Consider the following 12,498-nt stretch of genomic DNA (forward strand, 5'->3'; position numbering starts at 1 on the left):
AGGACGGCTGGCACCTGCTCGATGTTGTCCATGTCAAGACAGTCCTGATCTTCCAGGTCGGCGGCCATCTCCTCCAGGTATACGCAGCGGCTCGGGATCCCATTGCCGCTCTTCAGGCTCGGGTCGCCTGGGAAACCATTCGGGCCGTCAGACCTCGGGCTGCGGCTGCCCTTCCGACCACCCCAAACCCCCTGGGGCGGCGGCGGGGCGGGCCGGGGCCCCCGCGGGATCTCCCCACCGGTCACAGAGCTTTGCACCCGCTCCCCAACCCCACCAGCTGGGTCACACTGAAGAAGGCAAGGTCCTGCTGATACTGGCGGTGTTTTAAACGGTATCTGTTCAGTGTTTACTATGTGCCAGGCACGGTACTAAGCGCCGGGGTAGATACGAGGTAATCAGGTTGGACACGGCCCACGTCCCACGTCGGGCTCACGGTCTCGATCCCCATTCAATCAATCGACGGTATTTATTGAGCGCTTACTATAGACGGAGCACCCTATTTTACAGATGAGGTCACGAGGGCCCAGAGACGTGAAGGGACTGGCCCGAGGTCACAGAGCAGACAAGCGGCGGAGCCGGGATCAGAAGCAGGTCCCTCAGACTCGCAGGCCCGGGCTCTATCCTCTAGGCCTCTCTCCTTCATGACTCTGAGAGGCTTCGACGGGGCGCTTCTCTAATAATTTCTAGCTGCAGAATCCACTTGACGAGGCTGCCGCCTGTCGGGGCGGAGGGGAGGCCACCGCCTCCACTGCCCGGTTCATTCGTTCATCCAGTAGCATTTACTGAGCGCTCACTAGGTGCAGAGCACTGTACCAAGCACTTGGAACGGACAGTTCGGCAACAGATGGAGACAGTCCCTGCCCGACGATGGGCTCGCAGTCTAATCGGGGGAGACAGATGGCGGAGCAGAACAGAACGAAACAAAAACAAGACAAGATTATCACGATAAGTAGAATCGGGGGGATGTACACCTCATTAACAAAATAAATAGGGTCATAAATAATATATACAAATGAGCATAGTGCTGAGGGGAGGAGGAGGGGGAGGAGCAGAGGGAAAGAGGGCTCAGCTGAGGGGAGGTGAAGGGGGATGGGGGAGGAGCAGAGGGTGGCACGGTACTCGTCTGCTCAACTGTATAGATTTCCATTACCCTATTTATTTTGTTAATGAAATGTACATCGCCTCGATTCTGTTTAGTCGCCATCGTCTTTACGAGATGTCCTTCCCCTCGACTCTATTCACCGCCATCGTTCTCGTCCGTCCGTCTCCCCCGATCGGACCGTGAGCCCGTCGGACGGCGGGGACCGTCTCTATCTGTTGCCGACTTGTTCGTTCCAAGCGCTCGGTACAGTGCTCTGCACATAGCAAGCGCTCAATAAATACTACTGAATGAATGAAAGGGTGGAGGGGGAGCAGAGGGAAGGGGGGGGGGGGGGCTCGGTCTGGGAAGGCCTCTTGGAGGAGGTGAGCTCTCAGTAGGGCTTTGAAGAGAGGAAGAGAGTTAGTTTGGCGCAAGTGAGGAGGGAGGGCGTTCCGGGACAGCGGGAGGATGCGGGCCAGAGGGCGACGGCGGGATAGGCGTGAACGGGGGACGGGGAGGAGGTGAGAGGCAGAGGATGGGAGGGTACGGGGTGGGCAGCTGAGGTCCCGGAGCCCAAAAGGTGACGATACTGGTGGGGCCAGAGCTGGGGAGGGGTCAGAGTAAGGACTGGCTCTCCTCCTGCCACGATGTCACCCAGAAGAAAAGTGGCCTTCTGGAAAAAGCACCGGACTGACAGTCAGGGACACGGGTTCCAATCGAGGCTCCGCCATTTGCCTGCTGTGTGACCTCGGGCCAGTCGCTTTGCTTCTCTGGGCCTCGGGGTCCTCGTCTGTACATCGGGGGGGGGGAGGGGGGGGGGATTCGACACCTCTTCTCCCTCAGACCGCGAGCCCGATGTGCGACGGGGGTCTGGGTCCAACCCGATTATCTCGGATCAACCCCGGGGCTCGGCAAGGTGCCCGGCGTACGGCAAGCCCTTAAACGCCACACGGCGCAGCGGCTAGGACACGGGCCTGGGATTCAGCGGGTCACGGCTTCTAATCCCGGCTCTGCCGCTTGTCTGCTGCGTGACCTTGGACAGGTCGCTTCACTTCTCTGGACCTCAGTGACCTCAACCGTAAAATGGGGACTGCGACTGTGCGCCCCGGATGGGACGGGGACTGGGTTCAACTTGATTTGCTTGCATCCACCCCAGAGCTTAGTACAGTGCCCGGCGCAGAGTAGGCACTTAACGGATAACATCATCATCGATGCTATTATTACGATCATTATTATCAATAGTACAAACGTCCTCGCTTTGGTATGCGCGTGACGCTTCTTTGAGCCGAGAAGTCAATCTCCACGGGCTCCCGTGGGGAGGCCCCTGCTCGGAGAGGGAGGGAGGTGCCGGCGACAGGAATCCCGACGCCAGTGACTCACTGTTGTCCAGTGTGATGAGGAAGATCCTCTGGATCATGTGATTAATGTTGAGCTGCTCACATATCTCCTGCTGGGAACGGAACGAGCGGCTGATCTCGGCCAGCGAGTAGTCGCAGTCGTCCAGGCTCTCCGACACGCTGTTATCCGAGTCATCTGCGCTGGCCGAGGCCTCCTCTGCCGGGAAACCCACCCCGGTCAACGGAACGTTCCATCCCGCTCCCCCGGGGCGGGAATCCGGCCCGGGGCCGCCGAGGGGAAACCGAGGGAAGGAGAGCGGGCGGCAGGGAGTTGAAAATAAACACACCGGCTCCTGAGAGATGGCCTCCTCCGGGCAGGATCCCACACCCGACACTCCGCCGCGCTCGGGCCCGAGACAGCTGTCTGGGGCCCCGAACGACTGGGTCCCCAGGGGCCAAGAGAGCCACTCTCACTTCCCTGGGGGACCCCGGCCACCGTATCGGCACGACTCATTGGAGCTGAGTTCCCCTGAGCCCTTTAAGGGCATCTTAAAGATTGCCGCCTCCGTCTAGACCGGCACCGGACCCCGGAGCCCAGGCCCGGGGAGGCGGGGCAGGCCACCCGCCCGGGGCTGACGGAGCTCCCCTCTAGGCCTCCGGGGTGAAAGCCCCGCTGGTTCCGCCCCGCGTGGCGTAGCGGACGGAGCGTGGGCCCGGGAGTCGGAAGGCTGTGGGTTCTAATCCCAGCTCCGCCACTCGTCTGCTGTGTAACCCGGAGCGAGTCACTTCACTTCTCTGTGCCTCGGTCTCCTCATCCGTAAAACGGGGATCGAGAAGGTGAGCCCCACGTGGGACGGGGACCGTGTCCAACCCCGTTTGCCCGAGTCCACCCCAGCGCTTAGCACGGTGCCTGGCACGCGGTAAGCGCTTAACAAATTCCAGAATTATTACTATGATCTACTCTCCAGCTTTTCCTTTCTCCCTCTCTCTCCGGGGGCTTCCGGCTGATCCTCCTCTACCTGGTCTCGAGCAGGGCAGCCGGGGAGAGCTACTCGGAGTTTAACTCGGGGATTCCCAACTCGGCTTCAGGAGAAGAGCTTACCTGGCAGCCGCACCGGATTAGCCGGACCCCGGGGTGATCGGCTCGAAAGACCATGTAAAACGTGCGGGCCATCAAACCCGCCGGGGACCGGTCTGGCTACGGTGGGCACAATCACCCGGCTAGGTCCCAGACCCAAGCGGCTTGACTTCTAACTGGCTTCTGTAGTCCACCTGGCTGCCTTCTGGGGTCAGAGAGGACACAGTTGGCACGCAGGTGGCCACTCCACTGTGCAAGACATTCTGGCTGGCACACACTAGCCCGGGAACAAACCCAGAGCACCCAAGGGGCAGCAGTGGCATCTTTGGGCCCCGGGACCGTGCCGACGCAGAGCGGCTACTCTCGGAGACGCTCGTCACCAACCTAGGCCTCCTCGCCACTCTCCCATCCCCGCCCCGCCGTCTTGGGCGGCCGGGGAGGGGCCCGGGGCCCAAGACTCCCAGCACGTGCCAGGCCCCCGCCCTGCAGACAACCCTGCGGTTAGCGGGGCGGGGGAAGCGGTTTTGGGACACCAAGACCAACCTCGACCGAAGGGGCGAGTGAAGAGCAGGGTCCCGGAGGCGCCCCCGGGGTCCCGGAGCCTCGGCTCAAATCCCACTTCATCCCCTGCCGGATCAGACGTCATCTACCGCCATTCCCACCCTACAGCCTGGAACACCCCCCCTCCTCATTGGCTGACGACAATTACTCTCCCCACCTTCAGAGCCTTACTGAAGGCACATCTCCAAGAGGTCTTCCCTGAGTCCTCTTTTCCTTTTCTTCAACTCCCTCCTTTGTCACCGACTTGCCCCCTTTATTCATCCCCCCCCGGAGCCCCTGGGCACTTCTACGCCTACCTCTAACTTCTTTATATTAATGTCCGTCTCCCCCTCTAGACTGTAAGCTCGTCGTGCCTCTTATAACGTTATATTATACTCTCCCAACCACTTAGTCCAGTGCTCCGCACAGAGTGAGCACTCAAATTCGACTGACTGACCGCAGCGGAAGGCGGTGACTACTGCGTGGGTTGGGTAGGTGACCCGTGCCGGGGACTGGAAGAGTCTCTCTCTGACCCCCGGCGGGATCACCGGAGCCACGGACCCCCAATTTCCCTCTCTACCCGGTCCGCCCGCCGGAGATCCGGCCGCCGAGGTCGTCGGCCCCCCCCCCCCCCCCGCCCCGGGGCAGATCGCCTGTAGCCCGGCTCCTCCGCTTACCGGGCGGTGCCTTCAGTTGCTGCTTCTGGACCGCTGCAAACTGCCGGGCGTCGGCCACGGAGCCGAAGAGAGCGGCAAAAGGGTTGCTTGAGATGCTGTTGTTATTCTCCTGGTCTGTCATTTCCCTTTAGGGTGTGCTCCATCCAGGCCCGAGAGGTGGGGCTGCAGAAAGGGCTGGGGTGAGAATGCGGAGAGACCCAGGAGGAAAACCAAAAAGCGCTCCATCCCCACGCTTCCTCCCTTCTCCTCCGCCTCCACCCCCACAAGCCACCTCCGCTCTCTCGCCTCTCGGAGGGGGAGACTCCGTTGAGAATGAATGGCAAACTGAGCCCAGCCCGCACGCTCCGCTCCCCTAGCACCTGCTTGCTCGCTGTGCCCCGGTCTTGTCCATCTTGCCCCTTTCCCTCGTCGTCCCCCTGGACCGTAACTCCCCCTCCCTCTGTATATTCCAGACCGTCACTCGCCCCACCTTCAAATCCTCATTAAAATTACACCTGCTCCGAAAGGCCTTCCCCGATCAAGCCCTCTTTTCCCCGCCTCCCTCCTCCTCCCGTGCCATCTATGCACTTGAATCTGTACCCTTTGGGCATCTGGTGATCACCCCACCCTCCGCACCACAACATTTTCGTACACGTCTGTACATTATTTCTTCATATTAAAATCAGTTTCCTCCCCTAGACTGTAGACTCGCTGCGGGCAGGGAACGTGCCTACCGACTCTGTTGTACTCTACTCTCCAAGCACTGTCCTAAGCACTAGGTACGGGATAATCAGATAGGACCCCATCAGTGTCCCACCCGGGGCTCGCGGTCCCAAAGGGTGGGAGGACGGGACTTGAATTCCCACTCTTCGGTTGAGGGCACTAAAACTCCCTGTGGGCCAGGGACCGTGTCTCCCAGAGAAGTGACTGGCCCAAAGTCTCCCGGCAGGCAAGGGGAGGAGCCAGCATTAGAACCCAGGTTTCCTGGATCCCAGGCCTGTGCTCTTGACGCTAGACCTCGTGGGGCACCAGACGGAATAAAGGGCCTCCCTGAATGGAGCCCGAGTCTCACGGCCCAAGTCGCGGCCTCGGGAACGGATCTACACCGGGGCCTTCTGGTCAACAGCTTTATATCCGGGGACAGAGAGCCCCCAGAAGGTTCCCCCAGCCCCTGCCCAGCAACGCCTCTCCGTTTGAACCCGTCCATCCGACTCAGGTGACGGGCCGTTCTTCCACCGCCCGAGAAGATGGCGACAGTGCCAACTCCGTCAGGCCCCCGCAACCTCAACGCATTAGAAGGCCGGGAACCGGGAAGCGAAGCCGGCTTGCGCCGGCCCGCCGTCTTGCGCTCAGATTCCTCCGGCCTGAGCGGCGAGATATCCATTTGGCCTCGGGACCGGCCGGACCGTCCCACTTGGCCCGACGCGGCTCCCCGGACGGCGGGTTGTCTGTCCCCTCCCCGAAAACCTGAGCGGGACCCGAACCTTGGCCGGAAGAGTAAGGGGAGGCCCAGTCACAGAGAGAGGTACGTCCTGTTTACACGGCCGGCGCCGAGGGAACGGCCCAAGGGCAGAGAAAGCCCGAGCCCAGACGTGCCGCCCCCCAACCCCGGGCCGCCTGACCCCCTTGGGGAGGCGGGGTGGGATTCTTCGCAGAATTCCATCGGGGAAGCTGACGGCGTTAGCTATCCCGGGGTCACACGGCCCGCCATCGCTCGGTCGACGGCTCAGCTCTCCCTCCAATTCTCGGCACGGACGCGGGACTAACGGCCAATTAGTAGGAACTACTTACGCGGAAAAATCTGGGTTCTTCCTGACGCTGGGCTCGGTGGCTTCAAGTCGGCGGCGCGCTCTGCCTTCAGTTGAGCAATGAGGTACGCTCTCTGAGGCCTGGGAGTGCTAAGGGTCTGCCCTAGGCTTGACTAGGCCCTCATTCCTCCCGCTCGCCTCCCCTCCTGCATCGCTTAGGCTTACGCACTTCTTATTCAAAGCCTGTTCGCTCCCATTTCCCCTATCTGTAATTTATACTACTGCCCATCTCCCCCTCTAGACTGGAAGTTCCTTGAGGCCGGGGAACGTACCCATCAGCTCCGCTGTACTGGTCTCTCCCGAGAGCCTGGTTCGGCGCTCTGCACGCAGTAGTTTCCTCAATAAATACCGCTCACTGAGTGGGGAGAGTTGAGAGACGCTAAGCTTGTGGGGGCCTACTCATTCTAACGCCGGCGGAGGCAAAAGGCATGGGAGTCTGGGGGTTCGATGTGGTCTAGTGGAAAGAGCACGGGCCTGGGAGTCAGAGGATGTGGGTTCTAATCCTGGCTCTGCCACATGCCTGTTACATGACCTCGGGCAAGTCGCTTGACTTCTCCGGGCCTCAGTTCCCTCCGCTGTAAAACGGGGAGTACGACTGTGAGCCCGTCCAATCCGACTACCTTGTATCTACCCCAGCGCTTAGAACAGTGCTTGGCCCACGGTAAGCACTTGAATATCATAATTATTATTACGACTCACCCCCGTGGTCGCTGGGGGTTGCACGGATGGTTCCAGGAAGCACCTCCCCCCGACATCCTCTCTGGGGGAGCCCTGGACCGGGAAGGGCAGAAGGGATCATCGCCGACGGCAGACCAGTGAGGGGAAGGAGCTTCGGAGGCCCGGACCTCTGAGCTCTCTGCCTGCCGTGGGCCTCATCCCCGGCTCGGCTGGTTCGCGCTCACTCCCCGCTGCACGTGGCACAAGCCTCTGGGAGTCGGAAGGGCCTGGGTTCTAATCCCAGCCCTGCCACGTGTCCGCTGTGTGACCCTGGGCACGTTGCTTCACTTCTCTGGGTCTCAGTTCCCTCATCTGTCAAATGGGGATTAAGACTGTGAGCCCCACGTGGGACAGGGACCGTGTCCAACCTGATTAGCTTGTATTTACCCCCGTGCACAGTACGGCGCCTGGCACGTAGTAAGTGCTCAACGCATACCGTGAAAAACCCCCCCCCAGAACAAGAGAACCCATGAAAATCTCAGTTGCAACCCCCCACAGGTGGGATGTCAGGGGCAATGCCATCTCTTCCGGGGTGAAAGGCATTCCTGTTTTATCTACCTGGCTGGGGAGGCTCGCCTGGCTGTCCACCATGGAAGGCCGAAGCCCAGTCCTAATTCAGAACCAACAGCCCCGCTGTTACTGGGAGAAGAGCCTCTCAACGGAGAAGCGTCCTCACAACTGACAAGTAGGTGCTCACTCCAGGTCCCCCTAAAATCCGACCGACAGGACTTCCCTGCCTTGGCCAACCCTCCTGATAATGATGATAATGATAACGGGGGGATTTATCAGGCGCTTACTATGTGCCAAGCCCTGTCATTTGAGGCGAGATAACCAGATCAGACACGCGGCTCGCACACAAGTTGCTTCCGCAGAGAAAGGGCTGCCGTGGGGTCACATCCTGACAGCAAACCTGACACCTCTCCCCTCTCCTAACACTCTTCGTGCCCTGGCACCTTCTCCTTGCTGGAGAAGGGGAGATCAATCCTCCCCATTCATGCATTCAATAGTATTTATTGAGCGCTTACTATGTGCAGAGCACTGTACTAAGCGCTTGGAATGGACAATTCGGCAACAGATAGAGACCGTCCCTGCCCACCGGTGGACTTACAGTCTAATAGGGGGAGACAGACGGACAGAAACAAGACAACTTAATCGCAGTACATAGGATCAAGGGGATGGACACCTCATTAACAAAATAAATAGGGTATTAAAAACATATACAAATGAGCAGAGGGAAAGGGGGCTTAGCCGAGGGGAGGTGAAGGGGGGGGCTGAGAGGCAGCAGAGGGAAAAGGGGAAGCTCAGTCTGGGAAGGCCTCTTGGAGGAGGTGAGCTCTCAGGAGGGCTTCTTCCCCAGGGAAAAGAGAGCCACGGCCCGACACCCGAGGGAGAGAGAATCCCCCAGGAAGGTTCCATTTATTTTCATCAGTTCCGGATCGAATGAGTGGGGACAATCGGTAGGGTCTAGATTGTAAGCTCCTTGTGGGCCGGGAATGTGTCTACCAACTCTGTTGTATTGTATCCTTCCAGATGCTTAGTACAGTGCCCTGCATAGAGTAAAGTGCTCAACAGACACCACGGATTGAGTCCAAAGTGTGTTTGTGTGTGTGTGTGTGAGAGAGAGACGGAGAGTGAGCATACAAACGGAAGTTCGATCCCGCACTGAAGCACTCCCATCAATCATATTTACGGAGCACTTAGCGTGTGCAGAGCACTGTACTACGCACTTGGGAGAGTTCAATAGAGTCGTTAAACACGTTCCCTGGCCACGACGAGCTTACGGTCTAGAGGGGGAGGCAGACTTCAGTCAGTGGGGCTCCGCTATCTGCTATTTCCAGCTGGCAAGTGGGGCTGGCCAATCGTGCCCGGTCGGATGAGAAAAAACCAGAGGCCTCTGAGACGACTCCCAGCCATCGACTTGGCACCGGGCCCCGGGTCTCCGGCGGCCTTGCGTTTCGGTTCCCTCCAGCGCTCCGCCCTCCGAATCAAACGTCCGTGGCGCGGCTTTGAAGAATTCCCAGGGCAAAAGCCGGCCTTGCTCTTCGACGACTCTCAGGACATCCCCTAACCCCTCCGAAGCCCAGCTCGTCGAGGAATCTCGTCAACCCTGGCACTGCACCTCCTTCCCTCGGGGGCCCCGAGCGGGCCAGAAAAGAGCGACGTCACCTGAGGAGGAGTACCACCGAATGGTATCGGAGGGCTTTCCGTGTCCAAAGCACCGTACTCCACGCCTGGGGGAGTACGGGGCTTTCTCCCCAAGCCAGCAGCTCCAAAAAGGGACGAATACAGACCCTTTCCAAGAAGAAAGCGCGGGGGCTCACGAGAGAAACCCGTAACTTGAAACGCAGCTGTAAGGGCCAAGTCCTGTCCCACAGGCCCGCGAGGCCGCTTACTCACCGACCCCGATTCCAAATCTGCCCACGCCCCCGAACGGACGTTTCCTTTTTCCACTGCTGGTTCTGGGCCACTTACGAACTCACCCGATATTTTTTATGACCCTGTTTATTTTGTTAATGAGGTGTGCACCCCCTCGACTCTATTTATCGTGATTACGTTGTCCTGTCTGTGTCCGTCCGTCTCCCCCTTCTAGACTGTGAGCCCGTCACTGGGCAGGGATGGTCTCTATCTGCTGCCGAACTGTCCATTCCAAGCGCTTAGTACAGCGCTCTGCACACTGTCGGCGCTCAAGAAATACCATTGAATGAATGAATCCAGAACCACCTCGGTGTCATCCCCTCTTTTAGATTTTAGAGATCCCGCCCGGTCAGGGAACTGTTAGACGGCTCAAGAGAGGGTGGCCAAACGCCTCTCATTCATTCATTGACCGTTTACTGTATGCAAAGCACTGTACCGAGCACTTGGGAGAGTACGATTTAACAACAGACAGACCCATTCCCTGCCCACAACGAGCCTCGCCCGTGGATCTGTGTGGCTCGGTGGAAAGAGCCCGGGCTCGGGAGTCAGAGGTCACAGGTTCTAATCCCGGCTCTGCCACTTGCCAGCAGTGTGACTCTGGGCAAGTCACTTCACTTCTCGGTGCCTCAGTTTCCTCATCTTGTATCCCTCCCCCCACAGCGCTTGGAACAGCGCTTTGCCTAGTAAGCGCTTAACAAATTCCATCATTATCAGAACAGTGCTTAGCACGTTGTAAGCGCTTAAGAAATAACTTTATGATTATTATTAGAACAGTGGTTAGCACATAGGAAGCGCTTAACAAATACCACATTAGAAAAGTGCTTGCATGTAGTAAGCGCTTAAGAAACACCATTATTAGAACCGTGCTTATCACACAGTAAGCGCTTAACAAATAGCACCCTTATTATCAGAACAGCGCTCAGCACATAGTAAGCGCTTAAGAGATACCATTATGATTATCATTAGAACAGTGCTTAGCACATAGTAAGCGCTGAAGAAATACCATTTTGATTATTATCAGAACAGTGGTTACCACATAGTAAGCGCTTAAGAAACACCATTATTAGAACAGTGCTTAGCACATAGTAAGCGCTTAAATACCACCCTTATTGTTACTAGAACAGCGCTTGGCACGTAGTAAGTGCTTAAGAAATACCATTATGATTATTATTAGAACAGTGCTTAGCACATAATAAGCCCTTAACAAATACCACCCTTATTATTATTATTAGAACTGTGCTTAGCACGTAGTAAGCGCTTAAGAAATACCATTTTTATTGGAACAGTGCTTAGCGCATAGTAAGCGCTTAACAAATACCACCCTTATTATTATTAGAACGGTGCTTAGCACGTAGTAAGCGCTTAAGAAATACCATTTTTATTGGAACAGTGCTTAGCACACAGTAAGCGCTTAACAAATACCACCCTTATTATTATTATTAGAACGGTGCTTAGCACGTAGTAAGCGCTTAAGAAATACCACTTTTATTGGAACAGTGCTTAGCGCACAGTGAGCGCTTAACAAATACCATCCTTATTATTAGAACAGTGCTTAGCACGTAGTGAGCGCTGAAGAAAGACCATTATTGGGCCAGTGCTTAGCGCATAGTAGGCGCTTAACAAGTACCAACATTATTAGAACGGTGTTTAGCACGTAGTAAGCGCTTAATACACCCTTATTATTATTAGAACGGTGCTGAGCATATAGTAAGGGTTTGAGAAACAGCATGACGATGATGATTATTAGTATTACCTGGGGCTGGAATGCAGAGGGGCGAAGCTCCCCCCCCCCCCCCGGAAAGAGGCGGCGGTTGAGACGCCCGTTTGAGAAAGGAACGCTGGCAGCCCGTTGCTGGGCAGGGACGGTCTCCCTCTCTTGCCGAACTGGGCCTTCCAAGCGCTTAGCCCAGTGCTCTGCACCCGGCAGGCGCTCGGTCGATAGGAATGAATGAATGAGTGAATGAATGAATGAATGTTCTCGGGGGGGGGGGGGGCAGTGGGGGAGCCCCGGGCGGTGAGAAGAGCGTCCGTCCCGGGGGGAGCGCCGAGCGAGCAGCAACAGCGTTACCTGAGAGCAGCTTGAGGGTCGGGAGGCCCCTCGGCCCCCGGCCGGTCCCTCACCGGGGCCTGAACGAGGCGACGCCAGGCAGCGGCCGCCCCGGGGCCCAGCGCGCGCTCGCCACTTCCGACTCCAACCCGACCCCCGGAACTCGCGTCATCAGCGCGCGCCGGAAGCGCCGCCCCCGCCCTCTCCTCCCCCGACCCCTCCCGCCGGAGGCGGCCTCGGAGGGCGGGGCCGGGGCGCATGCGCGGCCTCCGTCGAGCGGCCTCAGGGGAGGGGCTTTTTCTTAACGCTTACAAAGTGCCAGCCTCATTCATTCATTCATTCATTCATTCATTCATTCATTCATTCATTCATTCATTCATTCATTCATTCATTCATTCATTCATTCATTCATTCATTCATATTTTTTGAGCTCCATAGCGCCCCTCCCCGACCGTCGCCGGAGGCGCTCGCGGAGGGCGGGCCAGGGCGCATGCGCGGCCTCCAACGAGAGGCTCTCAGGGGAGGGACTTTTTTTAACAGTTACTAAGTGCCAGTCATATTTATTTATTTATTTATTTATTTATTTATTTATTTATTTATTTATTTATTTATTTATTTATTCATTCATTCATTCATTCATTCATTCATTCATATTTTTTGAGCTCCATAGCGCCTCCTCCCGCCGACCGTCGCCGGAGGCGCTCGTGGAGGGCGAGCCAGGGCGCATGCGCGGCCTCCGTCGCGCGGCCCTCAGGGGAGGGGCTTTTTTTTTAACAGTTATTAAGTGCCAGCCACATCCATCCATCCATCCATCCATCC

At 57.4% G+C, this 12,498-nt stretch overlaps 1 protein-coding gene across 3 annotated transcripts in view; it reads right to left on the minus strand.

Annotated features, from left to right (window-relative positions):
• UBE4A (ubiquitination factor E4A) overlaps positions 1–11,828 on the minus strand; it is a 33,160-nt gene extending 21,332 nt beyond the window's left edge. Inside the window, exons 1-5 of one of the 3 annotated variants that reach the window (XM_029074934.2) lie at positions 11,701–11,828; positions 6,484–6,547; positions 4,714–4,875; positions 2,462–2,635; positions 15–127 (exon numbers count right to left, since the gene is read on the minus strand). In XM_029074934.2, coding sequence (XP_028930767.1) covers positions 15–127; positions 2,462–2,635; positions 4,714–4,834 — 408 coding nt within the window. In that variant the 5' untranslated portion in view covers positions 4,835–4,875; positions 6,484–6,547; positions 11,701–11,828. Of the gene's footprint in view, positions 1–14; positions 128–2,461; positions 2,636–4,713; positions 4,876–6,483; positions 6,548–6,772; positions 6,856–11,700 lie in introns of those variants that run through there. The other 2 variants (XM_029074933.2, XM_029074935.2) reach the window with 2 other exon arrangements.
• Between the last annotated feature and the right edge of the window lie 670 nt (positions 11,829–12,498).

Source organism: Ornithorhynchus anatinus, chromosome 11, assembly GCF_004115215.2.
Source record: "Ornithorhynchus anatinus isolate Pmale09 chromosome 11, mOrnAna1.pri.v4, whole genome shotgun sequence".
In the NCBI taxonomy this organism is placed as follows: Eukaryota; Metazoa; Chordata; class Mammalia; order Monotremata; family Ornithorhynchidae; genus Ornithorhynchus; species Ornithorhynchus anatinus.